The 24,513-nt window shown below is 41.0% G+C and overlaps 1 protein-coding gene across 4 annotated transcripts in view; it reads right to left on the reverse strand.

Annotated features, from left to right (window-relative positions):
- Window positions 1-24,513, reverse strand: part of FGF12 (fibroblast growth factor 12) — a 725,478-nt gene that overhangs the window by 74,507 nt on the left and 626,458 nt on the right. For all 4 annotated transcript variants that reach the window (XM_073578632.1, XM_073578631.1, XM_073578630.1 and 1 more), the window contains one exon: window positions 2,962-3,160. In XM_073578632.1, the coding sequence (XP_073434733.1) occupies window positions 2,962-3,160 (199 nt within the window). The remainder of the gene's footprint in view (window positions 1-2,961; window positions 3,161-24,513) is intronic.

Raw genomic sequence — 24,513 nt, forward strand, 5'->3', positions numbered from 1 at the left:
CATCATACTGATAGGGAATTTAGATTGTGAGCCTTATCAGGGACAGTGATGATAATGTGTGCAAACTGTAAAGCGCTGCGGAATATGTTAGTGCTATATAAAAAAATAAAGAAGAAAGATACAGTCAACTGTTCGGAATTGGCTTGTGAGTATACCTTCATACCACTACCCTTCTGAGCAGTGTCCAAAAACAAATTTCATAAACAAGTCCTGTACGATATAGAAAACACAGCTAGATAATAAAATGACAATGTCTAACAAAGCCGAGCAGGCTGGGGTCTGGGAAAAGTGCTACAGAGGTTTGTCTTACGTCTGGCATTTTCTGTGCCCGAATATGGCTGCCCAGGGAAATACAATAACTTGACAGCACCAGGAGGAACAGAATTGGGAAAGCAATCTGTCTGCCATGAATAGCAGAATCCCTTTAATGGAATGATGGCCAGATAGTGCTATGGTTTGTGATGAAGTACATGACATTCTCCAGGATACAAAAGCTTCAAAACTTTTTCAATCTCTTTTCAGTAAAATCTAGCTGTAAATCTCTCAATAAATCTCACTGCTTTGCCATGGCTTGTAATGAGCATATTACCCTCCTATAGAAATATAAAAAGCACAATAGACCAAAAAAGCCAAGTAATACAATATATATACATTTCAACTCACAAAAGGAAAATGATCTGTAGTAAGAACAAACAATGGCAGTCAGTTTGTGGTGCTCCATAATTGAGTGTACACATTAACGTGGCTCAAAGACACTCTATAATATTATACCTCAGCTGTAAAAATACACATGGCCCTTCTACTGTGGCAATACACTGCGTGCAGAATTATTAGGCAAGTTGTATTTGAGAGAATTCTTTTTATTATTGAACAACTATGATCTCAATCCACCCAAAAGACTCAAATATCAAAGCTCAATATTTTTGGAAGTTTAAATGTTTTTTTTTTTAAAATTTGACTAACTTAGGAGGATATCTTTTTTTTCAGGTAACTATTACTGTTCAGAATTATTAGGCAACTTAATGAAAACCAAATATATACCCATCTCACTTGTTTATTTTCACCAGGTAAACCAATATAACACAAAATTTAGAAATAAACATTTCTGACATTCAAAAACAACAAAAAAAAAATCAGTCACCAATATAGCCACCTTTCTTTACGATGACACTCAAAAGCCTTCCATCCATAGATTCTGTCAGTTGCTTGATCTGTTTACGATCAACATTGCGTGCAGCAGCCACCACAGCCTCCCATACACTGTTCGGAGAGGTGTAATGTTTTCACTCCTTGTAGATCTCACATTTTATGAGGGATCACTGGTTCTCTATGGGGTTCAGATCAGGTGAACAAGGGGGCCATGTCATTATTTTTTCTTCTTTTAGACCTTTACTGGCCAGCCACGCTGTGGAGTATTTGGATGCATTTGATGGAGCATTGTTCTGCATGAAAATCATGTTTTTCTTGAACGATACCGACTACTTCCTGTACCACTGGTTGAAGAAGGTGTCTTCCAGAAACTGGCAGAAGGTCTGGGAGCTGAGCTTCACTCCATCCTCAACCCGAAAAGGTCCCACAAGTTCATCATACCAGTACCCCACCTCCACCCTTGCTGGCGTCTGAGTCAGAGTGGAGCTCTCTGCCCTTTACTGATCCAGCCTCGGGCCCATCCATCTGGCCCATCAAGAGTCACTCTCATTTCATCAGTCCATAAAACCATAGAAAAATCAGTTTTAAGATATTTCTTGGCCCAGTCTTGACATTTTATCTTATGTTTCTTGTTCAAAGGTGGTCATTTTTCAGCCTTCTTTACCTTGGCCATGTCCCTGAGTATGGCACACCTTGTGCTTTTTGATACTCCAGTAACGTTGCAGCTCTGAAATATGGCAAAACTGGTGGCAAATGGCATCTTGACGCTTGATTTTCCTCAATTCATGGGCAGTTATTTTGCACCTTTTTTTATCAACACGCTTCTTGTGATCCTTTTGGCTATTTGCCATGAAACGCTTGATTGTTCGGTGATCACACTTCAAAAGTTTGGCAATTTCAAGACTGCTGCATCCCTCTGCAAGACATCTCACAATTTTTGACTTTTCAGAGTCAGTCAAATCTTTCTTCAGACCCATTTTGGCAAAGGAAAGGAAGTTGCCTAATAATTAAGCACACCTTCTATAGGGTGTTGATGTCATTAGACCACACCCCTCCTCATTACAGAGATGCAAATCACCTGATTTACATAATTAGCAGTTGGCTTTCAAGCCTATACAGCTTGCAGTAAGAAAACATGTAAAGGATGATGTGATCAAAATACTCATTTGCCTAATAATTCTGCACACAGTGTAGAAGGTTTAAACTAGTACATCAGCCTACTTACGGAAAACTGGAGGGGAAGCTTGGCACAATCACCAGGTACAAATTAGAAAACTTTAGTAAAATTCCACTAAAAATATCCATGTGAGGGATACAGAAACTGACGCTGATACATACGCCCTTAATCATACTATTTTGATTATACTATTATTAATGGCGATTGTATCGCCAGAAACACATCAGTTTCTGCATCCCTTACATGGATCTACTATTTTTAATGGAATTTCAAGAAAGGATTTCTAAGTTTTAGCTGGTCGTGTTGCGGAGCTTCTACTCCTGTTTTTCATATGTTTGCTACTTCTCACCAGCAGGATTAGACACCCACCTGTTCACGGTTACCAGCCTTCCATTTACATGCTAACGTGGTAAGTTCACTCCATTTTTTTTTCTTCTTTACATCAGCCTACTATATATTTTTTTGATCTGTGACATATGTACATCACTTACATGTACAGACTGTATGAAGAAACATATGTCTGAGATATATATCAGGGCTGTGCTGCCATCACATATATCTTCACGTAAAAACCTCATATTCCAATCCAGACTGTTATGGAGGACCCATGTAAAGAGAATAGAATAGATTGTTACCTTCTATAGGTCTTGGTACAAAATGTGATGATGGTTTGGTCTTTTTCACTCTGTTTCCTTTCATGATTTGTCCTTCTTTACTGAGTCCTAAGAACCATTGACGGCCTGACTCCTGCTGCCGATAGAGTGTCGACGAATAGATGACGTAGTAATTCTCAAAAACAGACTCCTTAAATTTGCATTCTGGGGTAAAAATATCCTATAGGTAAAAGAAAAAGATGACAGATTAGGTTAAACACGATTAAACACATGAATTGAATACATGATAAGAATGTAGTTTGCAAATATATAAACACATACTGTGACATAAGTATTCAACATGTCACCAATTTCCTGAGTAAGTATATTTCTAAAGGTGCTATTGTCATAAAATTCTCCCCAGATGTCGGTATCAACCCATCCAATCCACACAGGCATAGAAATCAAACCAAAGATGTCCATAAATTAAGTTATGTGTACTAATGAGAAATTACACAGGAAAAAGTATAGAACACGCTTACTGAAACTTATTTAATACCTAGTTCAAAAGCCTTTGTTGTTGATGACAGCTCCTGCATTGAAAAACTAGTCGCATGCATTGCTCCGGTGTGATTTTGGCCAATTCTTCCACACAAACACTCACCAAATCCTGAAGGTTCCGTGGACTCCTTCAATAAATTCTGAACTTTCAGTTCCTTCCATAAATTTTCTATTGGATTTATGTCAGGAGATTGGCTGGGCCATTCTAACAGCATTATTTTCTTTCTTTGACAGCAGTTGAAAGATTCCTTGTCTGTGTGTTTAGGATCATTGTTTTGCTGAAATGACCATCCTCATTTTATCTTCATCATCCTGGTAGATGGCAGCAGAGTTTTATCAAGAATCTCTTGGCACATTTGCCCAGTCATCCTTCCTTCAAATATACGTTTTCAATGCTAAACAACAGCCCCACACCATGATGTTCCCACCTCCAAATTTCACTGTTGGTATGGTGTTAATCGGGTGATATGCAATGCCTTTTGACCTCCAAACAATGTGTTTATTATGGCATCCAAAGAGTTTTGCTTTGGTCCCATCTGACCAGACTATATTCTCCCAGTATTTCAAATTCTTGTCTAAATGTTGATGAGCAAACTGCAAACATGCTTGAACATGCTTTTTGCTCAACAATGGAGTCTTGACAGGTGAACGTACATATATACAGGCCATGGAGGTTGAGTATATTACTTATTGCTTCCTTTGAAATAATTGTACCTACTGATTCCAGGTCTTTCTGTAGCTCTCCATAGGTGGTCCTTGACTCATGGACAACTCTTGATAATTATTTCAACTCCTCTGTCTGAAATCTTGTGGGGAGCACCTAGTCGTGGTCAGTTTATGGTCAAATTACGGTCTTTCCACTTCTGGATTATGTGAAGATGGCTTTAAGGTGCAATGATACACTGCGCTGCTGTAGGTATGATTCAAGGAAATTTATTGGTGCCTACGCGTTTCCTGAGCTGTCCCAGCTCACTTCATCAGGGCATGATACAAGCAAATGAAATGCAGGAGTTTATTTTTTTCCCCACATTGGATTGTATATAAAAAAAAAAGGGGCAGGACAAGTAACTGCCACATCAGCAAGGCAATGGTATAAAACACATTAAAATAATTGTATTTTAATAGAATATATTAAAACAGCATATAATAAGAATACATACTCAAGAGCAATAAAAAAGAAAATGTATATATTTCTTTTAAAATAGACACGGGGGATCACGGGGTCCAATAAAAAAGTAGTTAAAACCATCCTCAAGGAGTCTAGAACACAGTTCCAAAGTTGAGAGTGTATGGTGTTTTAATCCACATGACCATGGTGACTAGTGAGGAATGGGGTATGATTTTTCAGATCAATGTTAAGATCAATCCATTCACTTCCAGAATAAAGAGTAAATCCAAAGAGATGTACCCTGAATAACGGATTAAAAAAAAAAAAAAAAAATTTATTAAGGGCACTTATATATTAAAAAAAAAAAAAATACCGATTGTAAAAAAGAAAAAAATTTTTTGAAATAAAGTGCAGTAGTGTTTTAATATTAAATATCTTAAATCATAAAAACATGGTAACAATGTACAAAAAGGGGGGTTGTAGTATTATAAAGAGACACTAGATGGCGCTAACACAAGCTTCAAGGAAGTGTCAGAAGCTTGAAGAGAATACTACAGTTAAAAGAGAGACCTTTCTGTGTGAAACAAATGTGTGGAATGGAAGGATAAAACATGATGGTCAGGCTAAGCATCCCAATGGAGGGTTCAGTATGCATGGGAGACAGGGACAAAAATCTCCAAAAAACAAAATGGACTTTTAATAAAAGACATCAGAAACAATATTTAGTCCAAAGGGTTCCAGAGATTTTAATTTGTAAATCCAGTACACCTCTTTCCTATTAAGTGTCTGGATTCGGTTTGGTGTATTGTCTGGTATCTGTTCAATGGGGTAAATAGTTAGTTTCTTGATGTCACGACCATGTATAAGGTCAAAGTGACGTGACAGACCATGCTTCTGAAAGCCAATTTTAATATTATGTCGGTGGGAATTTAACCGACAATGAAGTGCCTGGGTGGTACGTCCAACGTAGATTTTGGGACAAGTGCATGTAATGATATAGATGACGTGTGAGGACAGACAAGTGAGGTGGTATTTGATGGGGAATTTTTCCTGAGTGATGGGATGCGAGAAAGTGATAGTCTGATGTGCAATGTTGTGACAGCAACTACACTTAATAGGAAAGAAGTGTACTGGATTTACAAATTAAAATCTCTGGAACCCTTTGGACTAAATATTGTTTCTGATGTCTTTTATTAAAAGTCCATTTTGTTTTTTGGAGATTTTTGTCCCAGTCTCCCATGCATACTGAACCCTCCATTGGGATGCTTAGCCTGACCATCATGTTTTATCCTTCCATTCCACACATTTGTTTCACACAGAAAGCTCTCTCTTTTAACTGTAGTATTCTCTTCAAGCTTCTGACACTTCCTTGAAGCTCGTGTTAGCGCCATCTAGTGTCTCTTTATAATACTAAACCCCCCCTTTTTTTACATTGTTACCATGTTTTTATGATTTAAGATATTTAATATTAAAACACTACTGCACTTTATTTAAAAATTTTTTTTTTTTTTTTTACAATCGGTATTTTTTTTTTATATAAGTGCCCTTAATCAATTTTGTTTTTTTTTGTTTTTTTAATCCGTTATTCAGGGTACATCTCTTTTGATTTACTCTTTATTCTGGAAGTGAATGGATTGATCTTAACATTGATCTGAAAAATCATACCCCTTTCCTCATTAGTCACCATGGTCATGTGGATTAAAACACCATACACTCTCAACTTTGGAACTGTGTTCTAGACTCCTTGAGGATGGTTTTAACTACTTTTTTATTGGACCCCCGTGTCTATTTTAAAAGAAATATATACATTTTCTTTTTTATTGTTCTTGAGTATGCATTCTTATTATATGCTGTTTTAATATATTCTATTAAAATACAATTATTTTAATGTGTTTTATACCATTGCCTTGCTGACGTGGCAGTTACTTGTCCTGCAACTTTTTTTTTTCCCCACATTGGATTGTATATAAACTCCAGCATTTCATTTGCTTGTATCATGCCCTGATGAAGTGAGCTGGGACAGCTCAGGAAACGCGTAGGCACCAATAAATTTCCTTGAATCATACCTACAGCAGCGCAGTGTATCATTGCACCTTAAAGCCATCTTCACTTACAAGTCCTTGGACCCTGTGCAGACTGCAGCAGCTGTTTCATGCGTTTGTAGGTGTTGTGACCGAAGTTTCACAACCCTATCAGGTGAGTCTCTCCTTGCCTCACCATTACAATTGTGTTTTAAAGGTTTCCCACAGTGGATGCGCCCTGTTTTGTTTCTTTCACTTCTGGATTATGGCCCAAACAGTGCACACTGGAACCTTCAGTAGTTTAGAAATTCTTTAGAAGTTATTTTCTAACCAATACCATCAGTATAATTTGCAACAATAAGGTTGCAAAGGTCTTGAGACAGCTCACTGGGTTTACCCATCATAAGATATTTCTTGTGTGCCACCTTGGTAATGAGACATCTTTTTATAGGCCACAGTTGAACCAGCTGATCTTATTTTTCACTAAGTGCCAGGACTGCTTCCTAATTACTGTACTGATAGATTTCAGCTGGTGTCATGACATTCCATGGTAATGACTGCATTCTGGACATCTGTCAAGTCAGCTTCCCCATGATTGTGGAGCCTACTGAAACAGACTAAGGGACCTAAATTCTTAGAAAGCCTTTGTAGGTGTTGTTTTTTGTTAATTATTCTAATTCACTGAGATAATGACTTTTTCATTGGCTGTAAGTCATAATCATCAACATTAACAGAAATAAACACTTGAAATAGATCACTCTGTGTGTAATGACTAAATATATGAATTTCACATTTTGTATTGAAGAACTGAAATAAATTAACTTTTTGATAATATTCTAACTTTTTGAGAAGCACCTGTGTATATATATTACCATATATACTCGTGAATAAGCAGAGTTTTAAAGCACTTTTTTTGTGCTGAAAATGTCCCCCTCAGCTTATGCACAAGTTAATTGTCCCATATGGCTGGCGGGGAGGGGAAGTGGTGGAGCAGTGGATGACAAAGGCAGGAGCCTCCAGCGTGCCCTGCATCTTGTTGGTCCTGGTGCCCTCGCAGCATTTCGTTGGTGCCAGCTTCCATTCATTAATGTAATGAATATGCACACGTCTCCACTCCTATAGGCGTGGAGCCCATATTTATTACCTTAATGAGAGGTGCCACGTGATCACTCAGCACAGGAAGAGCTGCTGGAAGCCAGAACGAGGTGCTGCGACGGTATGCTGGACGGTGAGTAGGATTTTTTTTTGTAATAGGAAGCATGTATACAAGGACGGGAGGGGGGAGCCACGCATACCAGGACAGCTATGGGGGGAGCCACGCATACCAGGATAGCTACGGGGAAGCCACACATACCAGGACAGCTACGGGGGGAGCCACGCATACCAGGACAGCTACGGGGGAGCCACGCATACCAGGACAGCTACGGGGGAGCCACGTATACCAGGACAGCTACGGAGGGAGCCACGCTTACCAGGACAGCAATGGTGGGAGCCACGCATACCAGGACAATGACGGGGGAAGCCATGCATACCAGGACAGGTCAGGGGAGCCAGGCATACCAGGACGGGGGAGCCACGCGTACCAGGACAGGGATGAAGGGGACAATGCTTATACTCGAGTCAATAAGCTTGCCCAGTTTTCTGTGGCAAAATTAGGTGCCTTGGCTTATACTCGGGTCGGCTTATACTCGAGTATATATGGTATATTACCCTTCTATATGTTATTATTTTTAAAAAGCACATATTAATATCTATATTTCAAAAAACACAATCTTCACACTGGTCAAATATTAGAATCCTATTTCCAAATAAATAGGGTTTGATTCAGCATATTAACTGTGGCTGCCATGAACATTAGCAGCAATAGACTGTCTCATATCCTATAAAAGCATCATCCAAACAAGCTAAGGGTCACTGTGAAAAGAGGGGAGGGGAGTTTTGACCATCCACTGTGAATGGTAAACCTGTGTTATCAACAACGGTTATCTGCCATTATAATCTTGTTTACGATGGCAATGATTGCTGAAAAGTCGCATAGGCAGAAAAGTCCAGTATTAAATAAATACGCAAGTGTGAAAATTGCACGATTTTTCTTTTCTTAATAAAGACAATGATATAGATAGTAGAAAACAAAAATTTTTTTTTACTATGCTAAAAACATAAAAACCTGATTTAAACAATAATTCAATTTCTGATATCGCATTTGTAAGTCAACCAATACTTCAAAAAAAAAATTAAGCAATTTCATACATAGTAATTAAAAAATCTCCTACTATTATGCCTTCGTATTTCCAATGCAAATTCCTCCACGGAGCAGACTACAAAAGAAAATACCGTAGTCTGATCATACAATTATGTGGAGATCCACCACTTCTCAACTTCTTGATAACCTACTAAACGTATGTTAGTAAAAACTAGAGGCCGCATAGATGGAAAAATATCTGCAGAATCAGATTATAAAATAGTTTGTTGTCCGTTAACCACAAAACATCTAAAGGAGCCGTACATACAAAATGCAATAGCAATTAAGAGTATTTGCAAATTTTCTTTATTTTTCATTTTATATGAATTAGAAATGTGAAAAAATTATTGTAAAAGGATAGTTCTTATGTTAAATGTGATAATGCAGATAAGCCTACCGTACTTGTGAGTTATCCTAAATATATAGAGTTTTTTTTAGGGCTGGATTATGTTCTTCTACCTTACCATTAGGTTTAGAGTTGGATTCCATCAGTGGTCTGGGCCAGTGGACAAGGACAAGAGAATTGTCTCTTACCTGATGGCATCTGAGACTCTTATAATTAGCTGGCCTGATGCGATGTCACATGTACTTCAGGTCACAACGATGACATTGACTCAGGATGGCTAAACAAAAGAAGAGCCACAGATGCCATCAGAGAAGAGGCGATACTCTTGCTCCGATGCTGCGGCCGCAGACCGCTGTTGTGGCTGATGGAATGGGACATGCAAATACATTTGCACCAACTTTATCCTGTGTCTTTAGTATAGATTGTTTCCATATTTCAGTTTTTATCCCCATTAGCTTGCTCTAGGTAAAAATAAGAAAATCTGCATTACACAGTCTCCACTACTTTAGCGCTACTTCTTTGACATTGTCCCAAGTCTTGGTTGACAAGCTGAAGCTGTGATGTCATGACTACAGCATGTGACCACTGCAGCCAATCACTGGGTTCAGTTGTAATGCTAAAGTAAATGTAAATAAAAACCCTTAATTCTTGAAAAGTCCTTTAAAATGATTCTGCCACCAGGTTTTTGCTACTTTAAGAGTAAAATTATGTAGGGGTTAAGCCACTGATTCCAGCAATGTGTCATTTACTGGGCTGCTTTGCTGTAATTTTGATAAAAAAAAAAAAAAAAAAAAAAAGTAATTTTAACTGCTACAGACCTTGCAGATCTCTGAATGCTGAGCTCTGTATACACCGCCCACATTACAGATTTGCAGCTTTCTGTGCACACTGTGCATGAATATGGAGGGCTACATGGCAGCAGGTTTGCTAGTCATCTAGTGCTAAAATTACAGTTTTATTAGCAGGACATTATCAAAACTACACCAAGCAGTCCAGTAACTGACACATCGCTGGAATTAGGGTCTTTGTCTCGGATTAGGTGGCAAAAATGTGGTGTCAGATTTCCTTTTAATCTCTTCTCACATGTATGTTGGAGTCTCCATTAGTAGTTAATGTCACTGATTGCTTTATAAATGGCAGTCGTTGTACAGAATGCTGCAATACTTTTCCTTGCAAAATGGCGCACACTGTGATGAAACTCAATAGTCCTTATTATGGTCAATGGGGTCCAATGGGCATCTTTAGTGTCCATCAAGTGGTAGACTAGCTGAACAGAAATATTGAACGAAGAATGCAGATATAACTAGAGCCTTACATTGTGAATTATATCCAAAAAATAATTAGGACATATAGAAATGGATGCTATGACCTGTGCAGGTTTGGGCTAGAAATGAAGATATCCTCACTACATCAGTAAAATATATTTGTTCTTGCTCAGGAGTATTCTGGGAGCGAAAGGCTCTTTACTTCCAGTCTATCATCACAATATAATCTACAACATTCATGTGACAGCAAGGTTATCATAAATATCCCAGTGCTCAGCTACATTCTGAATCCCTGTGACAATAAATCTGATATGAAATAATGCTGTGGGCATGGGCTGCGAACAGTAAAAACTGGAGATAAATCTTTCCATGGTAAACATATAGAGATAACAGGTGATTAGCTGCCTTCATTACCTAATATAGACAGCCATGATAAAGATACACTGTGGTACAGCACACATTAAGACAATTACTCCGATTTTTATTTAACATTGGGAATATTTACTTCAGTTACAGAAAATATAATGTGCAAGCAAATGACTATTCTTGCTGTATTAGTTTACCAGTCTATCTTCATATTGGTAGAGACGCGCGCTGAGGGCTGCTACAGTAGCATAAATTCTCGTGAGACTGGCACCATCACCAGGACTATTCACAAACAACATGCACCGCTTTATAACTATTTCCATTAAGCTCCAATCAATATGCCATACAAGAACATTTTGTAAACTTATTTGCCATCCTGTGTAAAGCTATTGTACAAGTTTTGGATCTGTACATCCAATTAGAGTTCCCTTTACAGGAGCTTTCCATCTTGGCAAACAATGTCACATGGCTAGATTGCAGTATTTCTTGTTTAACAGGGACCTGTCACCATGAATGTGCACTTCAATCTGCAGACAGCATGTTAGAGAGCAGGGGGAACTGAGCAGATCGACATATATTATAGTGAGGAAAGATTCAGTATAATCTGTGTTTTAAAGGAAACCGGTCATCCGGATTTTGCTAAGTAACCTACAGTCATTGTCAGGTTGGTGCTGTTATACTCATTAAAATGATAACTGGGTGATGAAATCCGTCTTCTGGTTGTTGTTTAATCTGTGTTTGCAGTTTCGAGTTAATGATATGCTCATGCACTGGGGAGGCCCGTGGGGGTGTGTGTCTTTTTTTGGTGCTGTCGCGCCTCACAGTCATCATTCTGGGCTTAAATGACAGGTCACTGAACCTTCAGGGACCTGCCTTCTACTATTCCTGCGCAATATATGCCTGCGTTAATATTGTGGTCTTTTTGCTGGAGCAAAAAAAATTTGGCTGCAACTAAACAGCACTGGCGCATGTGCCATATCATCTATTGGCAAGCGATGCTCTCAGTCTGCACAAGCGCTGCCCACCAGATTGAGATCATTGCTTGCTAATAGATGTTACTGCTCATGCGCCACCACTAGCGCCATTTTTTTCCAAAGATCACAATTTTAAATGTGCAGGCGCAGTATTTAAAATAGGGGGGTTTCATAAGATTTCATAAAAAATGTTGGACCACTTACCTTCTACAGCCTCTATGTATCACAGTACATATTAGTCTGCAGAACGAATTAAGAGTGAGCTTGCTCTGAATGCAGCATCTCAAATATTCTACTTTCCCCTAAGCTAATTAATGAGTTTTGATTTAGTAAAAAGTCAGCTTAGGCTACTAGTCAGGAGAAGATAGATAAGGGTTACAAACCCTGCTGTCTAAAAAAAAAACCTGCCCTAAATTGTAAATGAAGCCTCTAGCAAAAAATTATTTTAAGACAAAAATATTAACCGTATACACTTGAGTATAAATCGACCAGAGTATAATCCGAGGCACCTCATTTTGCCATGGAAAACTGGGTAAGCTTATTGACTCAAATATAAGCCGGGTGTACATTGTCCCCTCATCCCTGTCCTAGTATGTGTGGCTCCCCCTGCTGTATACATGGCTCCTCCATCCTCCCCCTGCTGTATATGCATGCCTCCTCCAGTTGTATGCTTGGCTCCCCCATCCTCCCCGTTGTATGCATGGCTCCCCCGTCCTCCCACTTCTGTATGCGTGGCTCCCCCGTCCTCCCCCTGCTGTATGCGTGGCTCACTCGTCCTCCCCCTGCTCTATGCATGGCTCCCCCGTCCTCTCTCTGCTGTATGAATGGCTCCTCCATCTTCCCCCTGCTGTATGCATGGCTGTCCCATGTATGCATGGCTCCTCCGTCCTCTCCCTGCTGTATGAATGGCTCCTCCTCCATCCTCCCCCTGCTGTATGCATGGCTCGGCATCCTCCCCGTGTATGCATGGCTCCTCCGTCTTCCCAGTCATACTCACCCCCTCCTGGCGCGGTCTCTGCACTTCCTTGCTTCTCAGATGGTCTCCGGCGCTGGCACCTTGTTCCTGTGTTCAGCGGTCACGTGGTACCACTCATTAATGAATATGCGCTCCACCCCTATGGGAGTGGAGTCGTGTGCATATTCATTACTTTAATGAGCGGTACCACGTGACCGCTGAGCACAGGAACAAGGTGCCAGTGCCAGAGACCATCTAAGAAGCAGGGAAGTGCTGAGACCATGCCAGGAGGGGGCGAGTATGACGGGGAGGATGCCGAGCCATGTATACAGCAGGGGGAGGACGGAAGAGCCATTCATACAGCAGGGAGAGGACGGAGGAGCCCCGGAGACCATCTGAGAAGCAGGGAAGTGCAGAGACTGCGCCAGGAGGGGGTGAGTATGATGTGACAGCCATTGGCTCCTACCGCTCCCCCTCTGACCCCCGGGGACAATGACTCGAGCATAAGCAGAGAGGGGTACTTTCAGTCTAAAAAAAATGGGCTGAAAATCTCGGTTTATATTCGAGTATATACGGTAAGTAAAACATTTTCTCCAAATATGCCCATGTCTTTAAGATTATCCACACATTCTTAGAAGGAACAACAGAGGACAATAACAATACTGAGGTCTAAAAAAAAAAAGATGCTCTAAAATGTATATTTCATTGAGAATACAAGAATTTATGGAAACAGACAAGTCAGTAGATTGAGTGGATCATTCCTTAATAACTCAGTTAGTGTGTGCGTAAAGCAGGCACACACAAATATTAAGTGAAAGAATTCTTACTAACCTTGCTGTAATTATGATTTTTACCTCTATCAACTATAGTAAACTAGATTTGGGAGACTAAAAATCTATTAAATTTTGATGACTAATAAAAATTCTAGTTATAATTATTAAAGGGAATCTGTTTGTGAAATAGCTCCCTTTCCCCCCAAACTGATTGTATGGTCATGTAACACTTTTACTGATGCAAACATTTGCTGTTTGATAAATCTGTTTTGATTCCTATTCAAATGAGGCTTAGGTGCTCTGGGAATGTCAAAGCACTTCCCAAGTCTTTGCCTCTTTTCCCCTCCCAGCTTGCCTTCGCACCCAGTGAGCGGTCAGTGTAGCAGAGAAGGGTGGGGATGGGAGAAGAATAGAGCCAGGAAGGCAATGGCTTGGGAAGTGCTTTGATACTTACAGAGATCTTAAGCCTCATTTGCATATAAAACATTTAATTTTCCAGCCAGGAAGCAACATATAGCATATGTAAATGTGTGGATAACATCCTTTTTCAGAGAGCAACATGACCATATGAAACAGCTTGGACAGTGAACTGTTTTGACATATTCCCTTGGAGTAGTCTGATCATTTATTTTATCACACGTTTAGCAGCAATCAGGACCATGGAGAACATCTGACGAGAGATGAACATTCATATTGAAGTTTACAAATTTGATATCTGAATTACAGAATGGGGGATTACGGGGAACACATTAGATATTCTATAACCGTGATCTGAACAGACGAGTCTTCTCAGGACAAACTACATGGGTCTGTAGAAAGAAAGTCTTGCTTCATTATCCTATATGAATGTACGGCTTCAGCAGGAAATGTCACCGTTGGAGAGCAGGTAGAGATACACATGAGGAGTTTGAGATATGTTATTTTTCTCTTTACACAGATTTACCATTTAGTGATTTATGAATGGCCGCATTGAAAATGACACTTTCACCTTCATAACAGCTGCAGTACAAAAAAAGCACAGGCTTCTTTCTGACACTATAAACTGAATGATTGGACTGAGCAATCGTCCTTTTATGACCTGTTTACTAATATTTATTGCTCTCTTCGAAAGTTGCCTGAACTTTTAAAGAATAGGCTGGCGTTTCTCAGAATAGATTATTTAAAAAGACATTCTTTTTTTTTTTTGGTCATTCTTTGCTCTGTTTGCTGCCTAATTATTACATGCTAATATATTTTTGTAAGAAAGATTTTCCTACAACAGACTACAAAATTATGGAGCTGATGCAATGTGTTTACTCTGGTCTGGCGTAAAACACTTTGAATAGTTGCTAAATTTTTGCGCGACATGGAATCTGCCAAATTGGGCAGAATTGTAGAGGAGCCAAATCAGAACGGGATGAGGCTATGCCTCACTGTCAAATTCATGGGCAGGGCGGTCCGGTCCGAAGGATGTCACTGTTCTTGGTCCAGCGTCTCCCACCATCTTATGATCCCTTTCCATCTTCTTGATTCATGTGGATGACGTGTCCCTGCGTCATCCACAGTCTTCTTAGCACCACGCTCCTGCGCAGGCGTACTTCTATGCTCTGTTGAGGGAAGAGGAAAGTAATGCAGTTTGCAGGCTCCGAGAAAGGTCAAAGAGCCTAAATGTGTTAGGTTATTAGGAGGCAGAGCAGAACTCCTATGTAATCATATCTTTATTAGACATGTATTATAGATGTGTGTTTTTGTTGTAACGGCAAAACTAAAGTTTAATCTCTGCATGCCTATACTTGGACTATTCTGGCAGCGTCATCATTCATCCCTGCACTTTGCTGGTATCACTACCACAGCTGCATAATTGACAAAGAAGCATCTGAAGGGAAAGGCAGGTGTCTCCTCCTTCCCATACAAGCTGATTTGTCAATCACACAGCTGTGGGAGTGATATCAGCAAAGTGCAGGGATGAATGATGGCACTTCAGGACTTGTCCAGGCTAGGTTGATACTGCAGCCCTAACACATAGTAACATAGTATTTAAGGTTGAAGGGAGACTTTAAGTCCATCTAGTTCGACCCTAACATGTTGATCCAGAAGAAGGCAAAAAAAACCCATGCGGTAAACAATAAGCTCCACACATTGGGTAAAAAAATTCCTTCCCAACTCCACATACGGCAATCAGGCTAGCTCCCTGGATCAAAGCAATATCAAGGAAACTAGTGTATATAACCTGTAATATTATACTTTTCAAGAAAGGCATCCAGTCCCTTTTTAAATTTTAGTAGGGAATCACTCAATACAACATCATATGGCAAAGAGTTCCATAGTCTCACTGCTCTTATAGTAAAGAATCCGCATCTGTTATTATGATTTAACCTTCTTTTCTCCAGATTTAGAGAATGCCCCCTTGTCCCAGTCACAGGTCTAAGAGTAAAAAGATCATTAGAAAGGTCTTTGTACTGTCCCCGCATATATTTATACATTGTAATAAGATTACCCCTAAGCCTTCGATTCTTCAAACTAAATAACCCCAAGTGTAATAACCTGTCTTGGTATTGCAGACTCCCCAGTTCCCTAATAACCTTGGTCGCTCTTCTCTGCACCCGCTCCAGTTCAGCTATGTCTTTCTAAGGGTGGTTTCACATTAGCGCTTTTTAAGCGCACGCACGGCCGGGGGTAGCTCCGCCCCCGAGCCGGCTCTCTGCCCGGCGTGCCCGCCCCTTGCTTGTAGCGCCGCCTCCTAGCGCACAGCGGCGCCTGCGATCGGCGCACCCTATCTTTAGCATAGGGTGCGCAGATCGTGCGCAGGCCGTGCGCTAGTTGCGCTTTGACCTGCGCTGCGCACTTTTGACAGTGCGCCGTGCGCGCCAAAATCCGAAAAGTTTGATTTTGGCGCGCACGGCGCACCGTCAAAAGTGCGCAGCGCAGGTCAAAGCGCAACTAGCGCACGGCCTGCGCACGATCTGCGCACCCTATGCTAAAGATAGGGTGCGCCGATCGCAGGCGCCGCTGTGCGCTAGGAGGCAGCGCTACAAGCAAGGGGCGGGCACGCCGGGCAGAGAGCCGGCTCGGGGGAGGAGCTACCCCTGGCCGTGCGTGCGCTTAAAAAGTGCTAATGTGAAACCACCCTTATACACCGGAGACCAGAACTGTACACAGTATTCTAAGTGTGGTCGCAGTAGTGACTTATATAGAGGTAAAATTATGTTCTCCTCATGAGCATCTATGCCTCTTTTAATGCATCCCATTATTTTATTTGCCTTTGCAGCAGCTGCCTGACACTGGCCACTAAATGTGAGTTTGTCATCCACCCATACACCCAGGTCTTTTTCAGTGAGTTTTGCCCAGTGTTTTACAATTAAGGAAATAATTATATATCTGTTCATTCTATCCAAGTGCATGACCTTACATTTATCACCATTAAAGCTCATTTGCCATTTATCAGCCCAAGATTCCAGTTTACATAAATCCTCCTGTAATATAAAATTGTCCTCTGTATTGATTACCCTGCCGAGTTTAGTGTCATTTGCAAATATTGAAATTCTACTCTTTATGCCCCCTACAAGGTCATTAATAAATATATTAAAAAGAAGTGGGCCCAACACTGACCCCTGTGGTTCCCCACTGCTAACCGTGACCCAGTCCGAGTGTGCTCCATTAATAACCACCCTTTGTTTCCTATCCCTGAGACAGCTCTTAACCCACTTACACATATTTTCCCCGATCCCCATTGTTCTCATTTTATGTATCAACCTTTTGTGTGGCACCGTATCAAAAGCTTTTGAAAAGTCCATATACACTACATCCACTGCGTTTCCTTGGTCCAGTCCAGAACTTACCTCTTCATAAAAGCTTATCAGATTAGTCTGACAGGAACGGTCCCTTGTAAACCCATGTTGATATTGGGTCATGAGGTTATTCTTCTTCAGATACTCCAGTATAGTATCTCTTAGAAAACCCTCCAGGAATTTACCCACAGTAGGGGTTAAGCTTACTGGCCTGTAATTTCCAAGTTCAGTTTTTGTCCCCTTTTTGAATATTGGCACCACATTTTCCATACGTCAGTCCAGTGGTCCATACCCTGTTATTATGGAATCTCAGGGGGCCGGAGGAAGGAAGATCAGTCCGAAACGTACGTCGGGGTTTCTGAGCCTGGTGTCCAGTGTCCTCCTCCCTGGTATGTGGTTGTCCATTCCCGGTTCTTGTACTTTTCCCCCCTTAGTTATGGCTGTTCAATTGGGGACTATACCCCTCACTACAATATATACCGGCCTGTAAATTTTTGTTGGTGGAAGCTGGGATACTATTTGATACCAGGTTAATAGACAACAAGTTTTGCCATCATTTATAAAATGTTGCTTTGGGTATGGGGGCCCTTTAGACACTGTACACCTTATAGTTCAGTCTCTGTTTTTGTGTCACCCTTTTCTTTGCCATTTGTGCCAATTTTAACCTGTTTCCTAATAAAAATATTTGTGATTTAACATCATTTGGACGTCTATGCACTGATTGTTCCTCTGGTTCTTTGTTGTGTACTTAATTCCTGCAGTACTCGGGGGTGTATCCCATTCAGGCTCGGGGGCTAGTCAATTTTTGTGATTTTTAGGCGCCGCCGTACTTCCTGCTGGGTTAAGCAGGTGACATTTAATGGAGAATTTTTTTCATCACTGATCATATTATCCGTCATAGGATTTTCTTGTGTACATACTGCTGAAAAAAAGTCATTTAGCATATTGGCTTTTTCCTCATCCACCATTTCACCCAGACCATTTATAAGGGGGCCACATTTTCTGGTAAATCCTGCTGTCAGGTTCCCTCTAAAGAGAATCTGTCAGCAGGTTTTTGCTACCTCATCTGAGAGCAGCATAATGTGGGGAAAGAGAGCCTGATTCAAACGACGTATCACTTATATTACTGGGTGTTGTGAGACAATCAGAGTTTTAGATGCACCATATAGCAGAGCTCAGAAAGCTAACCCCACCAACACTGCAGCTTTGTGTCCACTGCCTATTGACAGTGAGATGCATATCAGAGGATGGGGTTTGGTTGGACCAGCGCTCACAGGAGCTGTAGTCCACGCAGAGTAATCTGATCATAAAACCTTCACTGTATTAAAACAACTGCACACACCCTAATAAGTGACACATCCCTGAATTCTGTGTCTCAGCCCCTACCTCATACTGCCATCAGGTTACGTAGCAAACACCAGCTGACCGATTCTCTTTAATATTAATATGCCCTATTGATAATGAATTTACCCAAATCCAGGAAAAATGAGTATTACTATGATAAGAATAAAAAAAAGAAAAGAAAAAAACTTATTTGGTTGTGAAGTTTTTAAATGACCATTCCTATGTAATCCTGCAGAACTTGCTTCTATATCTTTGAAGCTGCACATATATTTTTATTGCCTGGGCTCCACAATTATACTTTGTTTTTTTAAGAACTGCACTCATTTAGAGCAGAAAGAACGGCTGAGATAAATGTACAGTAATTCCATTAGATATTTTTGATGCTTCAGGGGGATAAAATCTCCATAAAGCAGACAGACTTGGTCTCACTTTGCAGGTTTATGATCCTTAAGGCAATTAAATGAGTTCAGTAGTAAGTTGGTCGATGCTTTTTCTTTTTTTTTTTTTACAGATTTGTATAAACTTTTTCTTCTTCAAACTGAAATGTTCCAAACATACAAGAAGCACGGAGCGGATTTTATGAGCTCAATTTATAGTTTTATCATCAGCTAAAATCTTTCATAGCAAATTAAGCAGCATACCAATTTTGCTCATATCGGTGACATTACAAAAAATGTTACGTCTCTGTAAAAAATACATTTCTGGAAAGGCAGGTTCTGTGGAACGAGGCTATGCTTAAGAATTCCAATATAGACATGATAGAAATGATATTTTCAGAAGTAAAGATGAGATCTACAATACATTACACAAGCTGCAGACATGTAAAGGTCATCTACAGAAAGGTAACAAGTTCCATCGGGCCTGCAGTTTACGTGAATGCACCTAATTTTTCTATGAAGCATATCGGTAATATTGGAACATCAGCCAGGTTATTAAATGGAAAGATTTAAAGGCACATTCACTCATAGTAGATTTGTTTTAGAAATTTCAGGGACTGAAAATCAATTCAATGCATCCCAACTGGGATTTCTTAACCAGGGCTGTGGAGTCGGAGCCCATTATGGTGGAGTCGGAGATTTGGCTTACCAACTCTACAGGCCTGGCAGGGCTGTGGAGTCGGAGTCGTGGAGTCAGAGGCCATTTTGATGGAGTCTGTGTCATGGAAATTGAGGAGTCAGAGTCAGAGTCTGAGTCGGAGGTTTGGCTTACCGACTCCACAGCCTTGGTCTTCACAGCCACAACAAGGATTTCTAGAATTCTCAGATAAATTGGGCAAGTACAGAAATGTTGGCAACAAATCGTATGTGAATAGTAGGACACATATGTTGATTATCGAGGTGTGAGTTCCCTGTGCTAAGATGAAACCTATTTATTTAAGGATGTGCCAAGTCATGGGGAGTGCGTCTCTAATGCAGGATCAACAGATCCCATCGCTACACGCGCTAGCTCATCCTACACCAAAGGAAAATGAGAGGAGGTGTGGTTCCAACTTTTCAAAATGCTCTCATGCCTCTGTGGAAGTCAATTTTGGGAAGAGAACAGGTCTTTAATCTGACAGAAGGAGGCAGAGCAGCAGAATGAAGGACACTATAAAAATGAAACAAGTCCCATTTAAGTTCGGGGTGGAGGGTCACATTAACATTTTAGCGGACCATCCTGAACTTTTCACTACTAGCTATTAAGATATAATAACTTAGCGAATAAGATATAAAGCATTAATTAAAATAGTACCGATTGAGAAAGGTAAGCTTTATTAATCTTTGTTCTTCTGGAGTCCATTCTTCTGAAATGCATAACCAACTGAATGTTCCAGTTTGTGGGGGATCCTAGATATTCAGACTAACAAGATTTAAACACTTTGTTTTGCACCCATTTTCTGGCAAAACATTCTTTGAATAGTTGAAAAGTGTTTGTGCAATGAGTTGTATACAAATGTTGCAAATTTGCCATCTTAGTGCTGCTCTGCCAAAATTGGAATACCTGGAGAGGAGCCAGGGCTGGATGCCCTATCAACTCATAGAAAATGGTGGCATTTCTTTTGCCAAAAATGTTACTCCCGTCTCTGACGGGAGTAACATTTCTGGCAAGGCACATGGAGGTCCATGACAGATAAGAAGCGCTGAATTAAAGAAAAAATAAGCAACATGTGCATGAGATTTCAGAAATCCCATTCACTTTTCTGGCACAGTAAAATGATGCTTTATTTTTGTGTGTGGCAAAAACGCGATGAGTGACAAAAACAGTCATTAGATATGAAACGCCATGAGGTCTGTCCTCATGGTATTCACTGTGTGTTTGAATTGTTTTGAATGCTGTTTTTCTATGCTGGGTGCCACATTTTTTATTGTGGTTGTTCACCCTGCTTCAGTGCATTAGCTTTTATTTCTTTGTGACAGTTTAACTAGTCTGTAAAGAGAAAACCCCTTTCAATTTCACATCTTCAAAATTTTAAAAAATTTCTACTGTTAGGAAATCTTGCTCACATCCAATACAGACGTATCATTTCCCACACAATAAAGTTTGCTGCAATTATATTCAGTGCTGGCAATTTATCAGTAGAAATTTCTCTTCTGGCCTGATGGCTTGCAAAAATGTATTGCTGAACATACTAATATAAGTCTATAGGGCCTGTCACACTAAGAGATATCGCTAGCAATATCGCTATAACTAGTGACGTTATAGCGATATTGCTAGCGATATCGCTGTGTGTGATACTTACCTACGACCCGCTCCCCCGCTGGTTATCGCTGATCGCGCGAGAACGTTCAGGACTGTTTCTCGTCGTCAGCTTCCTGCGGCGCTTCCTGTGGAGACGAGCGACGCGTGGAGCCGGGCGGGAGGACGCAGGATCGCCACGTCTGACAGGTAAGTAGCGACCCCCGTCCCCAGCGATGTCGCTAGTGAGATCTGCCTGTGTGGCAGCTCACTAGCGACCACTTAGCGATGTACCAGCGATTCTGACCGCGTCATATCACTGGTCGGGATCGCTGGTACATCGCTAAGTGTGACAGTACCTTATCAGTCGGTAGTTCAGTTTGTTCTGTTCATAGAGATCTTCATCTGGCTGCTGGGATTAGATTTGCTTCTGCTATGACTCCACTAGTTACTGGAAGCTGGAAACTACTGCAGTTTTTCTAGCTGCATGGTAAGAGGTCTCAGCAAGACATCAAATACAATTGTGCTCTAAAATGTTACATTACGTTCTGCATATCAATAAGACACAGCACTGGTGGGAAACGCGCTTCAGGTAAGGTGAGCATCTGGATTTCCTGCAGCTCGTCTGCTTTTCTTTACCCCTCTTTTCTTAGACTGCTGTATTTCTTCTTTGTGACAAAGATCTACATAAGATCGAAACGCGTCGCTGGATTGCTAGTGCCTGTGAACACATCCACTGTTTTACGAGCATTATGCCGAAGATCATGTTTTAATCTGTCTATAATAAAGGATTCATTTTAAGGAGCTGAAACATCAATCTTCATTTCGGTCAGATGATGACTCTATGCTTGTCATTATGGAGCTCCTATTAAACCTGGCTTGTGGCCGGTCTTCAAAGAAAACCGTGATTTCTGCTATATGAGGCGATGCTGTGTGTAGCACAAGTGGTCGGGCGATCATATCTTCAACAAAAAAAACAGAAAAAAACAGTGAAAACTAAAAAAAAAAATGTTTTCAAAAATATGAAAAAAAAAACAGAAATAAAAGTTCAAATCACCTTCCCTTTTCCCCCATTAAAAATAATGATAAAAAAAAACCATGTGGTATCGTAAAAGCAACCATCAAAAAACAATGTCAGAATTGCGTTCTTTTCACAATTTCCAGTACACTGTGTGGTAAAATGAATGGTCTCACTCAGAAGTACAACTCGGCCCACAAAAGTAGGAATTAGTCCTACCGGTAATGGTATTTCCAGGAGTCCATCATGACAGCACTACCAGGAGGTTGTCCTTCTTATCCTTGATAGGGACAGGAACACAGAAGAGGTTAAATAGCCCCTCACCACCAACACCCTTCAGTGATTTTCTAAGTACCACACCAGGATGGATGCAACGCAAATTTTACTGAACTCCCTACCACACGTTACATCACATCACATCACATATCAGATAGGAAATTCCAGGGAGGGTATATAAGGGGTGCTGTCATGATGGACTCCTGGAAATACCATTACCGGTAGGACTAATTCCTACTTTCCAGGACGTCCCTCCTGACAGCACCACCAGAAGAATTACCAAATTACTCCAATAATTTGGGTGGGATTACAGCCTGGAGGACTTTCCTCCCAAAGGCTGTCTGAGGATTTGCCGAAACATTTAACTTATAATTTTTGCAAAAGGTATTAAATTTAGACCAGGTCTTCGGCCTTGCATATCTGGTCCATAGATGCTCCCGCGCTCTCTGCCAATGAGGCAGAAACCGCTCTTAGAGAATGGGCTCTAAGGTTTTCTGGCGGAGTTTCTCCCGCCGACACATATGCTGCACTGATGGTGGATTTCAACCATCTAGCTAGGGTAGCTTTTGATGCCTTCTTCCCTTTGTTTTTGCCTGCCATCTGGATGAAAAGGTTAGAGTCTACTCTCCAGTCTTTTGTAAAATCTAAGTATTGGAGGACAGCTCTTTTAACGTCCCAGAGGTGGAGAGAGTGTTCTTTCTCGTTGTTGAAATTCTGGCAGAAAGCCGGTAGTACTATTTCTTGACTCCGGTGGAAGTCTGTAACCACCTTGGGAAGAAAGGCTGGATTTAATTTTAAGATGATGCAGTCTTCCTGGATCTTCAAATATGGATGCTCTATAGACAGGGCCTGAATCTCCCCTATGTGTCTAGCAGTAGTTATTGCTACAAGAAATAGGGTTTTGAATGTCACTGATTTTAATAGGGCCTGCTCTAGTGGTTCATATGGGTCTTTGCGCAGCTCGTTTAGGACCAAGCTGAGATCCCAAGGTGGTATCGAGCTACGGATTGTGGGTCTCATCCGCTGAGTGGCTTTTATGAATCTTATTACCCAGGGATGATTGGCTAGGGGGAAGTCGAAGTATGAGCCTTAAGGGGGTTTTACACTAAGCGATATCGCTAGCAATATCGCTAAAACGTCACTGATTTTGTGACGTTATAGCGATATTGCTAGCGATATCGCTATGTGTGATACTTACCAACGACCGGCTCCCCCGCTGTCCATCGCTGATCGCGCGAGAATGTCCGGCTCCATTTCTCGTTGGGCGCTTCCTGCTGAGACTTCCTGCTGTGACGACGAGCGACGCGTGGAGGCGGGCGGGAGGACGCCAGGATCGCTGTGTGTGAAAGGTAAGTATCGTCCGCTACATCGCTGCTGCATCGCTGTGAGATCTTTCTGTATGAAAGCTCACTAGCGATCATTTAGCGATGCACCAGCGATCCTGACCGGGTCGGATCGCTGGTGCATCGCTAAATGTAAAAGGGCCTTAAGGCTGATACCTGTACTTTCAGGGTACTAGGTCTTAGTCCTTTGTCAAAGCCCGCCTGGAGAAAGTCGAGAATCTGCGGGATATTTGGACCCCGGGTGACTGATACTGGCCCCTTACATTGAGAACAGAATGTTTTCCAGACTTTTTGGTATATGGTTGAGGTTACCGGCTTTCTACTATTCTGCATAGTAGATATTACGGAGTCAGAAAGTCCTTTTGATTTTAGGATCGTCGCCTCAGGATCCAGGCCGATAGTTGTAGCATTTCTGGTCTCTGATGAACTAGGGGACCCTGAGTTAACAAGTCCTGTTTCGCCTGTAATAGTATCGGATCTTCCCGTGCCATCCATTTTAGTAAGGAGAACCAGCTCCTTTTAGGCCAGTAAGGAACAATCAATATTACTAATGCTCTGCTTTCCTGGATCTTTCTTAAGA

The sequence above is a fragment of the Dendrobates tinctorius genome, unplaced genomic scaffold, assembly GCF_039654945.1.
Source record: "Dendrobates tinctorius isolate UK_male_01 unplaced genomic scaffold, ASM3965494v1 ptg000060l, whole genome shotgun sequence".
In the NCBI taxonomy this organism is placed as follows: Eukaryota; Metazoa; Chordata; class Amphibia; order Anura; family Dendrobatidae; genus Dendrobates; species Dendrobates tinctorius.